The sequence below is a fragment of the Oryctolagus cuniculus genome, chromosome 14 (genome assembly GCF_051225735.1).
Source record: "Oryctolagus cuniculus isolate XC-2025 breed Fujian yellow rabbit chromosome 14, ASM5122573v1, whole genome shotgun sequence".
In the NCBI taxonomy this organism is placed as follows: Eukaryota; Metazoa; Chordata; class Mammalia; order Lagomorpha; family Leporidae; genus Oryctolagus; species Oryctolagus cuniculus.
The window spans coordinates 76,009,989-76,026,238 of NC_142880.1; the positions used below are offsets into that span (position 1 = coordinate 76,009,989).

Here is a 16,250-nt window from a genome sequence, read left to right on the forward strand (position 1 = left end):
CTGAAGCAAAAAGACAACAACACATAATTTTCAAATTTTGAATACCAGGTTTCAAATCCCAATTTCTTTCCTCCACACTTGGTGACACTTACTTTGAATAACAATGTATTGATCGATTATTCTCACCAGCAAAGAGGGTCTGAAAGGGGAGTCCAGCTATCTCTACACTACCAATCTAAAAATCCTATTCCCAGAGCCGGCGTTGTAGTGCAGCAGGATGAGCCACCACTTGCAACGCCAGCATTCCACACGAGCGCTAGTTAGAGTCCCAGCTGCTCTGCTTCCAATCCAGCTCCCTGATAATGTACCTGGGAAAGCAGCAGGTGATAGTCAAAGCAGTCGGGTCCCTGCCACATGTGAGAGACCAGGATAGAGTTCCAGGTTCCTTGCTTCACCCTTGCGCAGCCCCAGCTGTTGTAGAAATTCAGGAAGTGAACCAACAGATGAGAGCTCTCTCACACTGTCTCTCTGCTTTCAAATAATAAATAATTTTTTTTTAAGATTTATTTACTTGAGGCTGTCGCCGTGGCTCACTAGCTAATCCTCCACCTGCGGTGCCAGCACCCCAGGTTCTAGTCCTGGTTGGGGCGCTGGTTCTGTCCTGGTTGCTCCTCTTCCAGTCCAGCTCTCTGCTGTGGCCCGGGAAGGCAGTGGAGGATGGCCCAAGTGCTTGAGCCCTGCACCTGCATGGGAGACCAGGAGGAGGTACCTGGCTCCTGGCTTTGGATCAGCACAGTGCGCCGGCCATAGCAGCCATTTAGCGGGTGAACCAACAGAAGGAAGACCTTTCTCCTCTCTCTCACTGTCTAACTCTGCTCGTCAAAAAAATAAATAAATAAAAATTTATTTACTTGAAAGTCAGAACTACAGAGAGAGGGGGAAAAGTGAGAGGGAGATCTTTCATCCATTGGTTCACTCCCCAGATGGCCACAACAGCCAGGGATGAGCCAGGCAGAAGCCAGGAACTGGAGTTTCATCTGGGCCTCCCACGTGGGTGACAAGGGCCAAAGTACCTGACCACCTTCCACTGCCTTTCCCAGGCCATGAGCAGGGAGCTAGATCAGAAGTGGGGAAACCAGGACACAAATTGGTGCCTATATGGAATGCCAGCATCACAGGGACCAGCTTTACCCCTACGCCAGAACTCTGGCCCCAGTGTTCCCTTTTGAATTGTGTACCTGTGCATGGCAAAAGAAGAAACTACAGCAGAGAGCCTACACTACTTTGTACCAGGACCCATTTTCCTATATTACTGCTTCCTTAAGTTCTTCAACCAATCTTCAGTCTTTTCCTATTTCCTGCTGACAATAACAGCCACCCCATTCTTGGTCAGGCAACATTTATAAATGGTTTCCCACAGTCTCTGCTGCAGTTGCTCAAAACATCCCCTTGTACACCATGTGTTCTTTGTCTTCCTATCCTGAGTCCACTGATGTCAACTACTGCAATAAATTCTCTAACAAATGACTCTCCTTAATAATTGAGTTTCATGGGGCTGCTGCTGTGGCATAGAAGGTAAAGCCGCCACCTACAGTGCTGGCATCCCATATGGTCACCAGTTCAAGTACCGGCTCCTCCACTTCTGATCCAGCTCTCTGCTATGACCTGAGAATGCAGAAGATGGCTCAGGTCCTTGAGCCCCTGCAACCATGTGGAAGACCCAGAAGAAGCTCCAGGCTCTGGATCGGCCCAGCTCTGCCCATCGCAGCCATTTGGGGAGTGAACCAGCAGATGAAAACCTCTCTCTGGCTCTGCCTCTCTGTAACTCCACCTTTCAAATAAATACATCTTTAAAAAAAATAAAGAGTTTCACTTACCACTACTATCCTGCAAGAAAGGCAAGGCAGACCCTCAGGTTCATTTACGTATGACTAAATGAAGCAGTGATGTGAGCTTAGAAGACCAGAGTAGCAAAAGTCAGACTAGAATCTGACTTCCAAGACAATGGCTTTCAATAGATCATACTTTTACTTCTTAATAAATTGATGCCACTCACTGAAAAACCATCTACAATGTCAAATCTTAGCAAGGGGGCAAAGCCCACACAAAAACTCACCTTCATAACTTCTAATTATTTGCTTTCAGATTTGGTTAACAATTACACTACATTAGGTCACAGTGCGTGGAATTTCACTCATATCATGGGACATAAATTTTTAATATAGATACCCAACACTAACTATAAAGTTGAGCATTACCCTTAACCTGCCTAACAAGTGTTTGATAACATCACAGTTTAAGATACCTTTACTCAAACTGGGCCATAGGGTCAGACATAGACAATACACGGAAAGGAGCATATTTAAAATTCTTTTCTCTTAGCCACACTCTTTGGTACAAAAAAATAAAATACAACAAATGCTTCTTCCCTCTGTGACACCGAGGCAATATCCTAGAGATATTTTCCATGTCTAAAGTCTTTACTTTTTTAAAAAAAGATTTACTTAATTCATTTATTTGAAAGGCAGACTGACAAAGAGAGAAGAGATAGAATATTCCATCCACTGGTTCACTCCCCAACAACCACAACAGCCAGGAGCCTAAGCACTCAGACCATCGTCTGACGCCTTGCCAGGCTCATTAGCAAAGAGCTAGATAGGAAGTGGAGCAACCAGGACTCCAACTGGCACACATATGGGATGCCAGCATCACAGGCTGTGGCTTAACCCTCTATGCCACAACATCGACCGCCAAATTTTCCTATTTTATAATAATAATAAAAAAAAAAACCCGAAATCCTGTGGCAGTCACTGAAAAAAGTATGTGTGTGATATATTTAGTATAATTTAGGTAAAGGACCATTACTGTCCAAATTTTATATGGAATGTATCTCAAGCAGTGGTTTAACCCACTGTGCCACACATCCACCCCATGATAAATTTTTTTTAAAGATTTATTTATTTATTTGAAAGTCAGTTACACAGAGAGAGGAGAGAGAGAAAGAGAAAGACAAAGAGAAAGAGGGAGAGAAAGAGGGAGAGAGAAAGAGGGAGAGAGAGAGAGAGAGAGAGAGAGAGAGAGAGAGAGAGGTCTTCCATCCGATAGTTCACTCCCCAAATGGCCACAACAGCCAGAGCTGCGCCGATCCAAAGCCAGGAACCAGGAGCTTCTTCTGGGTCTCCCATATGCTTTCCCAGGCCATAGCAGAGAGCTGGATCGAAGTGGAGCAGCCAGGTCTTGAACTGGCACCCATATGGGATGCCGGTGCTTCAAGCCAGGGCATCAACCCGCTGTGCCACAGCACCAGCCCCCTCCCCATGATAATTTCTTATTGATCAAAAGAAATTATAAGGAGAACTGATCTGCTTAGCTCATTCAATCTGTATTTGTCAGCTCTTGACCATTTTATATCTAAGAAACAAAATACTCATGTTTAAGGAACTGAATACTAAGAGAAGTTATGACCATCCAAACCATGCCACTCCCTCCTCATAAACATCTTTACTCATTCCCATTTCTAGTTTCCCATTCTGCAACCATGAACTTTCATTTGGTAGCTTGTCTATGAGCCATGGGAACACCGGTCACCTAGAAGTATAATCAGATTATCTGAGCTGACTCCAGTAAAAAATAAATTGGAAGTAATCAAAACATTTCTTATAACGACCTGGGCACTAGGAACTCAAATATGAACCAAGCTCGAGTTTCAATGCTGTTTCAACTGTAGCTAGGACTATACTAAGTCTTCCAAAAGAAAAGTCACCAGCACATGAAATCACATTTAAAAGACTGTGTCAGTAACACCAAATTAGTTTATTAGCTTAATAATGATAATGGCAACAATAGCAGCAGCATTTGAGTGCCTACTGCAGATCAGGACTATGCTAAATACAAACATTGTCTCATATATTCTCTCATCTAATTTCACAGCACCATGAAGAATGTACTAGTAGCACCCAGCTTTTTGCTCATTAGATGAATTCATAAAGAACTGAGATGACCTCTCCAATGTCACACAAGATTGTGGCTGACTCAATACTACCTCTCACTCATATAACAAATATTTGAATGACTACCATGTGCATACACACTTTCTAAGCACAGATAGTAGAATGTTTATACCTAGTAATATATGTAGATTGGTATCCTTCTGAACTCTCTAGAGGAATTTTTTCCAAAATTTAGCACCAGCCAAAAGTAATATTCTCAAAGGTTTCTCTGCTGTAAAATAATAGCAATGGGCTAAGAAATTGATTTGAAATAAAAATAGACTCCATTTGGGTAGGCATTTGGTGTAGCAGTTAGGATGCCACTTGGTATGCCTACACTCCATACCAGATTGCCTGGATTCAAGTCCTAACTCTACTCACGATTCCAGCTTCCTGCTAGCATGCACCCTAGGAGGCAGTAGGTGATGGCTCAATGGGCTGGGTCCTTGCCACCCGCCTGTTAGATCTGGAGTCCCTGGCTGCTGACTTTGGCCTGGCCCAGCCCTAGCTCTTATGAATATTTGGGTAGTAAAACAGTAGATGGAAGATACCTATTTCTCTCTCTTCTCTTCTCTCCCTATCAAACAAAATAACTAAACAGGAAAATGTCCCTTTAAAAAAAAAAAAAAAAGACTTCATTAAAATATGTGCCCATCTCCCCTTACAAAGGTTTATGTATGTCTTGTAAATGGAGACCCTGACTCACTCATAGTAATCTCAGTGCTAGGACATAACAGGCACCCAGTAATTTATCATAGAGTATTATCATTATTCCTTACAAGTCTGCCTTTCACAGTACACAAGAGGCTATCAGAGACCCACAGATTTTGGTTTCTTTCCACCTATTTTGTATCCCCATAACAGAGCATAAAATGAGGTTAGCCACGATATACTTCATTGTGTGATGACTACACAGGTTTGGGTAAAACATTTATCAAGAGTAAAGCCTAGGCCTTAAAAAAACAATGGTTTTCTTTTCTTCTCAGGCACCTCTCTAGTTACCTAAGCAGCCAACCCATCTCTCCTATTGCTGACGCCAATGAACCAGAAGGCAAGGCAAAATCTCTCTTAACAAGCTGCCAATTAACTGAAGAGCTCATCCGTTACACATTTCCTATATGTCATTTTCCTGGACACCCCACCCTGAAAAAGACTCAGGAAACATTTCCAAGCCATGACAACCCAGGACTAAGTGAAGCCATTCCAACTCTATCTGTTAGAATGTCTCAAAGTTGACTCTGAACTCTGTACACGATTCACTCAAAACACAGAGAAGGACAAAGGTCTCCCTTTCCTGTGAAGACTGGAAGAGATGAGGGTATTATTGAACAGAGCAAAACAGTTACATTCCCCAAGAAGTTACCCTTGGTGCTTAATCTTAATGGCTACTAGGAGTTCGAAATAGTGGGAAAAAAAAAAAATGTCTCTTGGGGCCAGTGTGTGATGTAGCAGGTAAAGCCTCTACCTGTGAAACTGGCACCCTATATGGCCACAAGTTCATGTCCTGGCTGCTCCACTTCTGATCTAGCTCCCTGCAAATGGCCTGGGGAAGCAGCGGAAAATGGCCCAAGTGCTTGGGCCCCTCTCATTCCCTCGAGGGACCCAGCCGGAGTTCCAGGCTCCTGGCTTCAGCATGGCCCAGCCCACTTGTTGCAACCATCTGGGGAGTAAATCAGGATAGGAGATTAAGATTCTCGTTCTGTCTCTCCCTCTGTCTCTGTTACTCGGCCTTTCAATAAATAAATAAATAAATCTTTTTTAAAAAATGCATTCCCAAATCCTGATCGCATCACTTCCCAGCTGGGCTGCCTTTGAGTGAATTCTCTAAGTACTCTAAGCCCCAGTTCCAGCATCGACAGAGTGAAAACGAGCAAGTTATTCTCCCCCAGAGCAAGCTGTTGAGACTGCACAGGCTGCACAAGGCCTGGAGAGCACTATATATCAATTATTACCCCCCTGATGTTTAAAAATAAATGTTACAAAATCCCCTATAAACAATACCACATTGCAGCCACACTAGCCTCTTCTATGGAATGCCCTTTCTCCCCCTGGCCCTCAACATCTGATCTTCCCTATGTCTGGAATCTTCCCATAGCTCCTCCAAGGCCAACTCATTTTCATCCTTAAATGCCAATTAATATCCCGTCCTCAGAGGACTTGAGACTTCCATCCCCTAAAGTGAAAGATGATGCAAAAATCAAACAGTTTGCTTAAGCAAAACTTTATATTGTGCTCACACAACATAAGTAATTTCAGGATACCTTGCATCAAAATAAATACTTGGAGGCTGGTGCTATGGCCTAGAAGTTTAAGCATCTGCCTGTGGCACCATCATACCATATGGGTACCAGTTCAAGCACTGGCTGCTCCACTTCCAATCTAGTTCCTTGCTGATAGCCTGTGAAATCAGCAGAAGATAGTCCAAGAGCTTCGGCCCCCTCAACCGTGTGGAAGACCTGGAAAAGCTCCTGGCTCCTGGCTTCAGGTCAGCCCAGCTCTGGCCATTGCAGCCATTTGGGGAGTGAACCAGTGGATGGAAGATCTCTCTCTCTCTGACTCTCCCTCTGTCTGTAACTTTGCCTCTCAAGTACATAAATAAAATCTTAAAAAAAAAAAAAATACTTGTAAAAAGGATAAGAGGAAAAGAAAGTATAGAGAGGCTTTACACAATAGGTTTTTCGTTGCTGTCCACTTAACTGCAGAGAGGAATTCAAACACAGAATTCACACAAATGAGAACGTACAATTAAGTTCATTCAAAAGTCTTAGCGGGGCCTGTGCTGTGGTGTAGTGAGTAAAGCCACCACCTGCAGTGCCAGCATTCCATAGAAATGGGCGCCAGTTCAAGTCCCAGCTGTTCCACTTCCGATCCAGCTCTCTGCTGTGGCCTGGGAAAGCAGTAGAAGATGGCCCAAGTCCTTGGGCCCCTGTACCCACGTGGGAGACCCGGAAGAAGTTCCTGGCTCCTGACTTCAGATCAGCACAGCTCCAGCCATTGTGGCCATTTGGGGAGTGAACCAGTGAATTAAAGACCTCTCTATCTGCAACTCTGCCTTTCAAGTAATAAATAAATAAATCTTTAAAAAAAAAAAAAGTATAGTGAGTTAAGCCACTGCTTACACCACCACCATCCCATTTGGCTGCCAGTTCAAATCCTGCCTGCTCCATTTCTGATCCACCTCCCTGATAATGCACCTGGAAGAAGCAGAAGATGGCCCAAGGATGGAAAAATCTCTCTCTGTAATTCTGTCTTTCAAATAAATAAAAGCCTCTTTAAAAAGATAAATAAGAAAATAAAATATCAGTGAGAAACAATTCTTTTAAAGGAAGGGAGGGATGGTAGGTGGGCAGATGGGAATATAATCATCTTTTTAGAATTGTATCTACAAATCACACTGAATTTGTTAAAAACTAATTAAAATTTTAAAAAATACGAATGTGATTTTTTTTTTAACAAAGAGAGTAGCCATTCCCAAGACCTTGGCAATAAAAACAGTAAAGGTGTAGCTACCTCTGTTTTCTGCAGTAAGCTGAAATTCAAGACTTTTGACTGCATAAAGTAACACTTTTTCCATTTGTTTAATTATACTGGACTACAGAACTACACAGATCAATTTCCACCATAGCTGGGATTACTACTACTTTGAGATCATATAAGTGGTTTTTATACATGACTGAAACACTAAATTTCAAAGGCATTCCATGAGCAATCATGGGAAACATTTTAAAGTCTATTTTTGTAACTAAGACGAAACCAGTTGATGTTACTAGTTCCACTAATATAGTCATTATGTTACAGGTGGTAGGGTTATAAAGGATTATTTTACTTGACAAACACATACATACTAAATGCAAGGCACTTCTCCACTTACTTTACATATTGACTCAATTACGTCTCAACAATCATAGGAGTTCCCTACCTTTATCATACAGAAGAAAGAAGCACAAGGGGGAAACTGGCCACACAGCTGAGCTTTGGATCTAGGCAGTCTGGTCCCAAGTCCATCACTGGAATATGCTGGCTCTAACATTTTAAAGAAAAACCCCATATACTTTATAAATGAACCCTTTCCAACTTTAGACTAACTTCAGCTAAGTGAAAAATAACGCTGCCTGAGCCATCTGGACTTTAAACCTAAGCAATAAGAGGTTGAAGAGAAGAAGGAAAACCAAAGGGAAAGTAGGGAGAGGAGTGAAAAAAAGAAAGTTAAAAGGAGAGAGAAGGACAAGGGGAAAGAAAGCTGTTTGTAACCATTCATAATCTCTGGATGGTCAATTCCTTTTTGAAACAAAAATAAGACAAAACAGAATCTATATAGTCCCTACTTAACCTGTTGTACAGACTGTATATTTTCATTCCAAATGCTGAATTAAGGCACCTAAATTAGGAAGAAGTAGACAGCTGACATTCCAAATTCCTTTCCATAAAAGTTGAAGCTACATGTTAACTAGGTCACCTAAAATCTAAGAGGTTAGTGACTTTTGCTGGCAACTTTTCTATCTTTTTAGTAAAAGATGAAAGATTTATACGATCTGAAGAGAAACCAGAGTGTTTTTTCTAAACACTTAAGTTTAAATTGTTAATTTAAACTTATTTATTTATTATTTTTAAAAAATCAGAATAATTCCCCAAACTGGGTAGAGTTCAACCAAAAATGACTAAATGAGAAAGAGATTAACAAAGATTCATAGCATATCCCTGAATTCCCAAAAGGATATGATTCAAAGAGAATATAATTACATTTCATAAAACCTATAGGGGGAAAGTACTCTCAATTTTTCCATACTCTATTCCAAGCGAGGTAAATTTAAGCTAAAACTCAACTGCTTGAAACCAAGTACAGCCAAATAGAAGCAATTTCCTCCAAGCTCCTGCTTTTGTTTCAAACTACTCATTTAAATGAAGAAAAAGTCCTGCAACAGGATTCCATTCTGACCCAAGAATATGCCAGTCTGACAAATTTTTGTTCATTTTTTGAGATTCCTTCCCTCCTTCAGTGGCTAGAAGAAAAAAGTCAAATTAGATGGAGAAACAAAACCAGCAAACTTTCATCAGAAGCAAAAGAAGTTTCCTCAACATTAGTTAATACAAGCTGAACTGGGAAGTGGTCAGGATAGGCACTGTGTCCTATTTGTTTATTTACTTACTTTTATCTTCAGTGCCTAACACAATGCCCACTAGATAGTCACAGAAGTGTGCTGGAAATGACTAAATGAACAAACATTAGCAGAAAAGCAAAGCATAAAATGCTTCTGAGACTCTTTAGCAAACTAAGATTCTTTCCAAAATACATGACTTTTTCTCCCTTGATGAAAGGAACAGATAGTGGTTTGGAAAGAGAACATGGCGGGGGTGGGGCATTGAAGAATAACTGGTAGAATAATGTCAGAATTATGGTGATGACACGCAACATCACACAATTATCTCAATATTTGAGATAAGTACTGGAGTAGAACAAATAACAGGGATTCCACAACCACCTAGTATTGGCTGCCAATATGTCTGCTGCCAGATTTTATTCTATTGACTTTGATTTGCATAATGGTGATACCACATTCAGAGCATATGGACACAACTGTAACTCCCCTCCCTCCTAAGAAAGCCAATTTTGGAGCCATGAGTTCCTGTTTATACCTGCTATTAAGGGCAACTGTAATTAGTACAGAAAGGAAAGCTACCTCAAATCTGTCTTGGGCACAAAAGGTATTACCACTAGTGTCCTGGCCAAAAATAAATAAATAAATAAATAAACAGCAAGAGAATTTAATGAAATACCATTTTCAAAGGTATAAGCAGGGCTGTACCCTGTGGTGCAGAGGGTTAAGTCACCATTAGGGAAGCCCACATCCCATACAGCAGTGCTTGGTTTGAGGCCCAACCCTTTTGCTTCTGATCCAGCTTCCTGCTAACGCATCCTGGGAGGCAGTAGATGATGATGGCTCACAAGTGCTTGCGACCCTGCCACCCACACGGAAGAACTGGACAGAGTTCTGAGCTGCTGGCCTCAGCCAGGCCCAGTCTTGGACTTGCATCTGAGGAGTGAACAGCAGATTGAAGATCAATCTCTTTCTCTCTCTCCCCTACTCCATAGCTCTGCCTTTCAAGTAGATGAAAAATGAACAGGTCTTAAATAAAATATGCTTCAAAAAAGTGATCATCTAAAATACTGAAAAAAAGAAAAAGACATACAAAAAGCATTTTTTAATTAAATATATAAACAGACTTTAGGAAAAGCAGCAATGGATGGCAGCAAAACCTCAGGCTAGCAACATCAGGAAGCCATCATCTCTAGCTCTAAAGGGGCGAAGAGAAGGGTTACCAGAATCCAGAAAGATCTCTAAGTGGTAGAAATGGCCACTGAAGAGTGACCTACTCACAAAACACAGAACAACCCTAGCAACACAAAATCCAGAAGAGACTGGCTCTTTCAGAACTCCTGCTGACGTACCCTCATGAAGAGCAAGCCAACCAGAGATCAAAGAGCAAAAGCTCAGTAGACATAACCACGAGAAGTCCATTCCCACACCATAGAGCAGGGTGTAGAAAATAAGTAGAGGGGTAAATGCAGAATAGGCAGAAAGGTATCCTAAATGACTGCCACACAGCAAAAGACAGGCAGATGGGGAAAGTTTTACCAGTTCCATCGAAACCTGCTAGACATCATGGGACCACCAGCAAGTAAATCATAAACATAGGCACTCACTTGGGTTCCTACAACTCTACAACAATTTGGAATAGAAAAATAAATAAATTACACACACACACACACAAACCACACTAGTCAAAGACTAATTCCAAATAACTTCTAGCATTTCTGCATCTCCTTTTTCTTTGGTTTGTTTGCCTTTCTGTCAAGCCACTTACCTTTTTTTTTAAAAGATTTATTTATTTTTATTTGCAAGTCAGAGTTACACAGAGAGAGGAGAGGCAGAGAGAGAGACAGAGAGCCTCCATCTGATGGTTCACTCCCCAACTGGCTGCAATGGCTGGAGCTGCACTGATCCGAAGCCAGGAGCCAGGAGCTTCCTCCTGGTCTCCCACATGGGTGCAGGGGCCCAAGGACTTGGACCATCTTTTACTGCTTTCCCAGGACATAGCAGAGAGCTGGATTGGAAGAGGAGCAGCTGGGACTTGAACTGGCATCCATATGGGATGCCAGTGCTTCAGCCCAGGGCGTTAACCCACCATGCCACAACACCTGCCCCTCTTTAAAAAAAAAAAAAAAAAACAAAAAAGAGGTCTTCCATCCACTGGTTCACTCCGCAGATGGCCACCACAGCTGGAGTTGCACCTATCCAAAGCCAGGAGCTTCTTCTGGGTCCCCAATGCAGGTGCAGAGCTGAATCGGAAGTAGAGCAGCCAGGACTTGAACCAGCACCCATATGGGATGCCAGCACTGCAGGTGGCAGCCCCACCTGCTGCATCACATTGCTGGCCCCGCCATTTATCTTTAATGGAGCAGATCTAACATAAGGTTCTCTGTGCTCAAAGTTAGCCCATAACTGCATTACTGCACATATCATAATGTATTATGACCTGTCATTTGTTTCTCCCTTGTTAGACTCTGACTCCTCTAGGGTAGGGAGTCTTACTCATCCTTATGTCCCTGGTACAAAGCTGACCTTCAATCAATGTGCACTGTGTCAATTAATGGACTCAGAGACCATTAACTATCAGCATAATGCCACTGTGGCAAAGATCTAGAATGACCCTTACCAATCAAACAGTGTAAGTTGTATTCAGGACATGGTTTAACAGCTACCTTCATCCCAGCCTACCATCATTTTGTGTAGGGCAGCTTTCTTCATACACCCTACAGAAAGTGACTCATGTTCTCATGCATATGGCCTTTTCTACTGCCAAAGAACCATTTACCAAAAAACAGGAAGATGGCAAGATGATGCTTCATTTCAGGATATTAATCAAACTCACATTCTCTCTCAGAACTTTCATTCTCTCTCCAAGGATCTACTAGATCCACTGAAGGAACTAATAATCGGGCATGTACATGGAAATTCATGTTTCCCACTGATGGGAAAGATGACTTATAAAGGAAAAACATGACTTATAAAGGAAAAACAAACATACACACACAGAGAAAGAGAGAGTGTGTGCATATTTAATGATTACTTCCACAGACATCACCCCTGGTAAAATTATAAAGTTGTTGTGTAACAAAATCATGTAACATCATCATATTAAAGTGGATATGTTGGGGTGTCATTAACAGAATCTGGAACATATTCACATTATAATTATGAATCACTTTCACATAACCCTGTACTTAAGAAGTGCTTAATCATCTTTCTGTTGTTATAGTAAACTCTTACCTGTAGATACTCCATGAAAAAGGACAAAGTTAATACCAAGTTCATAATCCTCTTCAAACTACCCTAATTTTAGGCTGCCAATCTTCTGCAGTCAGTAAGGTGAATAAAAACCAAATATAGTATGATCTTTAGACTCTACTACAAAGGTGAGTTCACTCTAAAAGCTATGTCCTCCAAACAGTCAGCATGAAGAAGTCTTGGGTCTCCTGGACCACTGTTCCCTTTCATTGCTATCTGTAATGAATGCTGATGTGGTTACATTTAGTGTCATCTCATAAATCTAAGTCAAATTAGTCAGCAAAACAGTGTCATTTTCTACTGGGGAAAAGGAAATTCTGAGTTTACCTTCATAACATATTACTTTAAAAGAAATTCCAATAATATGCAAATTGTGAAAAATATGTTCCAAATAGTCTTTTTTCAAACAAACTTAAGGCATAAGTCGCCAAAGCAAGATTTCTGCAAAACCACCAATGATAATTAAAATTGTGAATACAGTTTTTTTTTTTTTTTTTTGAGAGCTATCATATTCCTACAACTCTAAGGCCAATGCAGCAATAGAATTACTCTTAACCTCTACAGGACAACTAAGTGATATTTATGTAACAGTGAAGATACAGACTACACAAACCTATCATTTATAAAATTGTATTGCATAGGGGGCCAGCACTGTGGCGTGGCAGGTAAAGCTGCCACCTGCAGTGGCAGCATCCCATATGAGCACCACTTTGAGTCTCGGCGGCTCCACTTCCAATCCAGCTCTCTGCTGTGGCCTGGGAAAGCAGTAAAAGATGGCCCAAGTCCTTGGCCCCCGCACCCATGTGGGAGACCCAGAAGAAGCTCCTGGCTTCGGCTGCAGCTCGGCCAGCTCCAGCAGTTGCGGCCATCTGGGGAGTGAACCAGCAAATGGAAGACCTCTCTCTCTCTGCCTCTCTAATTCTACCTTTCAAATAAATAAATAAATCTTTAAAAAAATAAATTTTACTGCAAATAGTTTCCCCTACTATACATGAATTTAAACACACACACACACATACACACACACACAGATTTCTCACAGTGTTTGCGTTTAGCAATATTAGCTTCAGCTACCTCATAGTAGTATGTATTATGTTTCATTCCTCCTAATAAGTTATTTGGCCCACAGAAAAAAGATATTGTTTTATAAACGAGTAACTCCCACAAAATGGGGAAAGGGGAAGTTTATATATAATCCAGATAATACGCAATATGTAGCAAATTACCAATATTACTTATGATTGAGCATTTTCCTCTCCCTTCACTAAAATACAAATGAAACCTCACACTGAGTACAAATGAAACTAGACAAGTTCAAACATTTAACATCTTTACCAAAAGTAAACTTTTCACTGCAAATAAGTTTGAGTATATTTTAATTACCATCATTAATATGTCCTGACATCTGAAAAGATTATTTCTGTTTCTAGGGAGATAGTATTCCAACTTGCATTCCTCCTTTACTAAACAATTCCTAAAATTCATTGAGGAGCTATAGAGGAAAAGTTTTGGTAGACATTAAAGAACCTGCATAAATAACAAAAGGGAATTCTTTATTCTTAAAAAAAAAAAAAAGGTGATAGAGAATCTGTAATACACGACTGCTAGCACACAGGCGGGCAGGTTCGAAGCAGGAGAGTGGAATTACCCCGGGGGAAGCCAGGGTGCACACTTGCACCCAGGATGCTGGTCCATGGTCCCCGACCCCGAGAAGCAGCCAGGTCTACTACCGCTTCCACTACTGAAACACGGGTTGGACTCCGCAGACCCGGAGCAGGTCTTCTGGTTGCTGTTTTTCCATAACACATACATAGTTCACAAACCTAACTACCTTTCACAATGCTTCTTTTAAAAAGGTGAAAACTACTCCTTCCAACGCCTAACCCTTATCCGGAAAATCCCAATGCTCTCTTGTCAAAAGAAAGGAGCCCCTGGCAACCGGAAACTTAAGAACCGAACCCTTCTCATCAGACAACGCCAAACGCACTGCGGCTACAGAAAGTCTAGTGCTCCCGGCGGGGCTGTCCCAGGGGACGGAACGCGACACCGGGGCAAGGTCTGGGCGCAGAGGGAACCAGCAGCAGGGCTGCGGTAGCCTCCCGGTCCCGAGCAGCACGCTTCCTCGGCCCTACAGGCAGAAACTCGGCACCCTCACCCTCGCTGGTAACCTGGTAATTTACAACCTGCCAGCACCTTCTAATTAGGAACGTTCTCGCCTTTTATAGCCGAAAAAATTAAACTGCTTCTCCCAAGTTGCGATAAACCAGGCGCTGGCGCCTGCTACTGAGAAGCCCCTGCGCATCCAACCTCCCGTTTTCGCTCCTGAACCTGGGGAGCCAGTGTCCAGGCTTCCCTCCGCGAGAGGAGAGGAGCCCACCCTGCTCGGCTGCAGTGGAACGGGAAACAGAGAACAGGAGCGAGGCACCGAGCGCACAGGCGGGAACAGCCACCAAGAAGAGCTGGGCTCAGCGCACCGGCGGGCGACAGACAGCCAGCGGCGGCCGCGCGGGAGCTGGGGTGCAAGCTGCGAAGCGGGGACCCGGGCTGCCGAAGCCGTCCCCGGCGCGCGCACCAGGCACACGCACACACACACACACACAGCACACACTCATACACACCCCCAAGCCGGCCCCAAGGCTCTGCGCGAGTCCCCTCCCGGCGGCTACGGCCCGCACCGATGCGCAGCCCACCCGGGCCCGCGCGCACACGCCCCTCGGGCAGGCGGCGCGTACGTACCCAGCAACACGCAGAGCACATCGAGGGCCACGTACGGCAGCCGCGTCTTGTCAAACATGGTCTCGGCCGCGGCTGCCCGGCGCGGGCGGCGGACGGAGCTGCGGGCCGGCGGCCGAGGCGCCCGATTCTCTAGACCGAGCCAAGGGCTGGCGACGGCCCCGAGCACGGCCCCTTCCAGCCGGAGGAGAGCGACCGAGGGAGGACCTGGGACCGGGCGGCGCTACGACCGCCAGCAATGGCGCCCGGGACCCCTCCCCTCAGAGCGCCCGCAAACACTCGGTCAGGGCCGGCACGCTCGCGTGCCAGCCGCGGCAGCTCTGTCACCTCAGGCCCTCCTCGGTCGGCCTGTCCCGGCCCTGTCCCGGCTGCTGGCCGTCCGGATCCCGGCGCCCTCTCCAACAGGCGGGGCGTTCGGACTCTTGCTTTAAGGATGGGGACCGGTAGGGAGGAGGAACGCGGGCTCGGGCCCCTCCCGCCGGGCAGCGCGGGATCGGCCAGCGCGCGGCCTCGCGGGCTGCAGGAAAGCGGCAGGGGCGGGGCCGGGGCGCCCAGGCCGGGCGGGCAGCCAATCAGCGCCGCCGGCCCCGCCCCGCCCGACCTGCGGAGTCCCGACCGGAGCTGGGCGCCGGGTGGCGGGTGGGGCGGGAGGCGTCAAAGGTGCCAGGCGAAGAACCTTTGCTCGGACTGGCCGTTCTCCTGGTGGTCTCCGAACTCCGCCCACCTCAGGCCTGGCTGCTGAGCGCGGTAGCTCTCAAAGCAGAGCTTGGCGCCCTCCCACCATTTCACAGGGGGTGCGGGTAATAACGAGGTCGGGGTGCGCAGTGACAGGCTCCCGGTGACCAAACTTCGGCTGGGCTCCTCTGAGCCCTGTTTTCCAGTAGGCCCCGGTGCTGGCCTGCCTGTCCTGGCCGAGCGTGGTTTTAGCCGGAATCCTGCGAAGTCATCCTCCTAGCCTTGATACCTGATCCTCCTTGATGTTTTGATACTTAACACCACTCGGATCTCTTACTCACCGCCCCCCCCCCCATACACACACACACACACCTCGACCTGTGATGTATAAAACCTTTTCTTTGCCTTTAGCAAGAGTGCTGCTACCCTTGGCGTTTCTTAGTCATTCTCCCACTGACCCCCCTCCCTCCTCTTGTCCGCGGCTTTAACTCTCCAGCTGTCTTTGCACTATTCTGGAAGGAGCTGAGCTTCTCTCACCTGCTGCAATAATCATGTCGCAGCGGAC

At 44.6% G+C, this 16,250-nt stretch overlaps 1 protein-coding gene across 6 annotated transcripts in view; it reads right to left on the minus strand.

The window, feature by feature from the left end:
* Window positions 1-15,410, minus strand: part of PLPP1 (phospholipid phosphatase 1) — an 89,954-nt gene extending 74,544 nt beyond the window's left edge. For 4 of the 6 annotated variants that reach the window (XM_089312791.1, XM_002714037.6, XM_008262216.5 and 1 more), the window contains exon 1: window positions 15,014-15,410. In XM_089312791.1, coding sequence (XP_089168917.1) covers window positions 15,014-15,034 — 21 coding nt within the window. In that variant the 5' untranslated portion in view covers window positions 15,035-15,410. Of the gene's footprint in view, window positions 1-14,895 lie in introns of all 6 variants that reach the window. The other 2 variants (XM_089312793.1, XM_089312795.1) reach the window with 2 other exon arrangements.
* Between the last annotated feature and the right edge of the window lie 840 nt (window positions 15,411-16,250).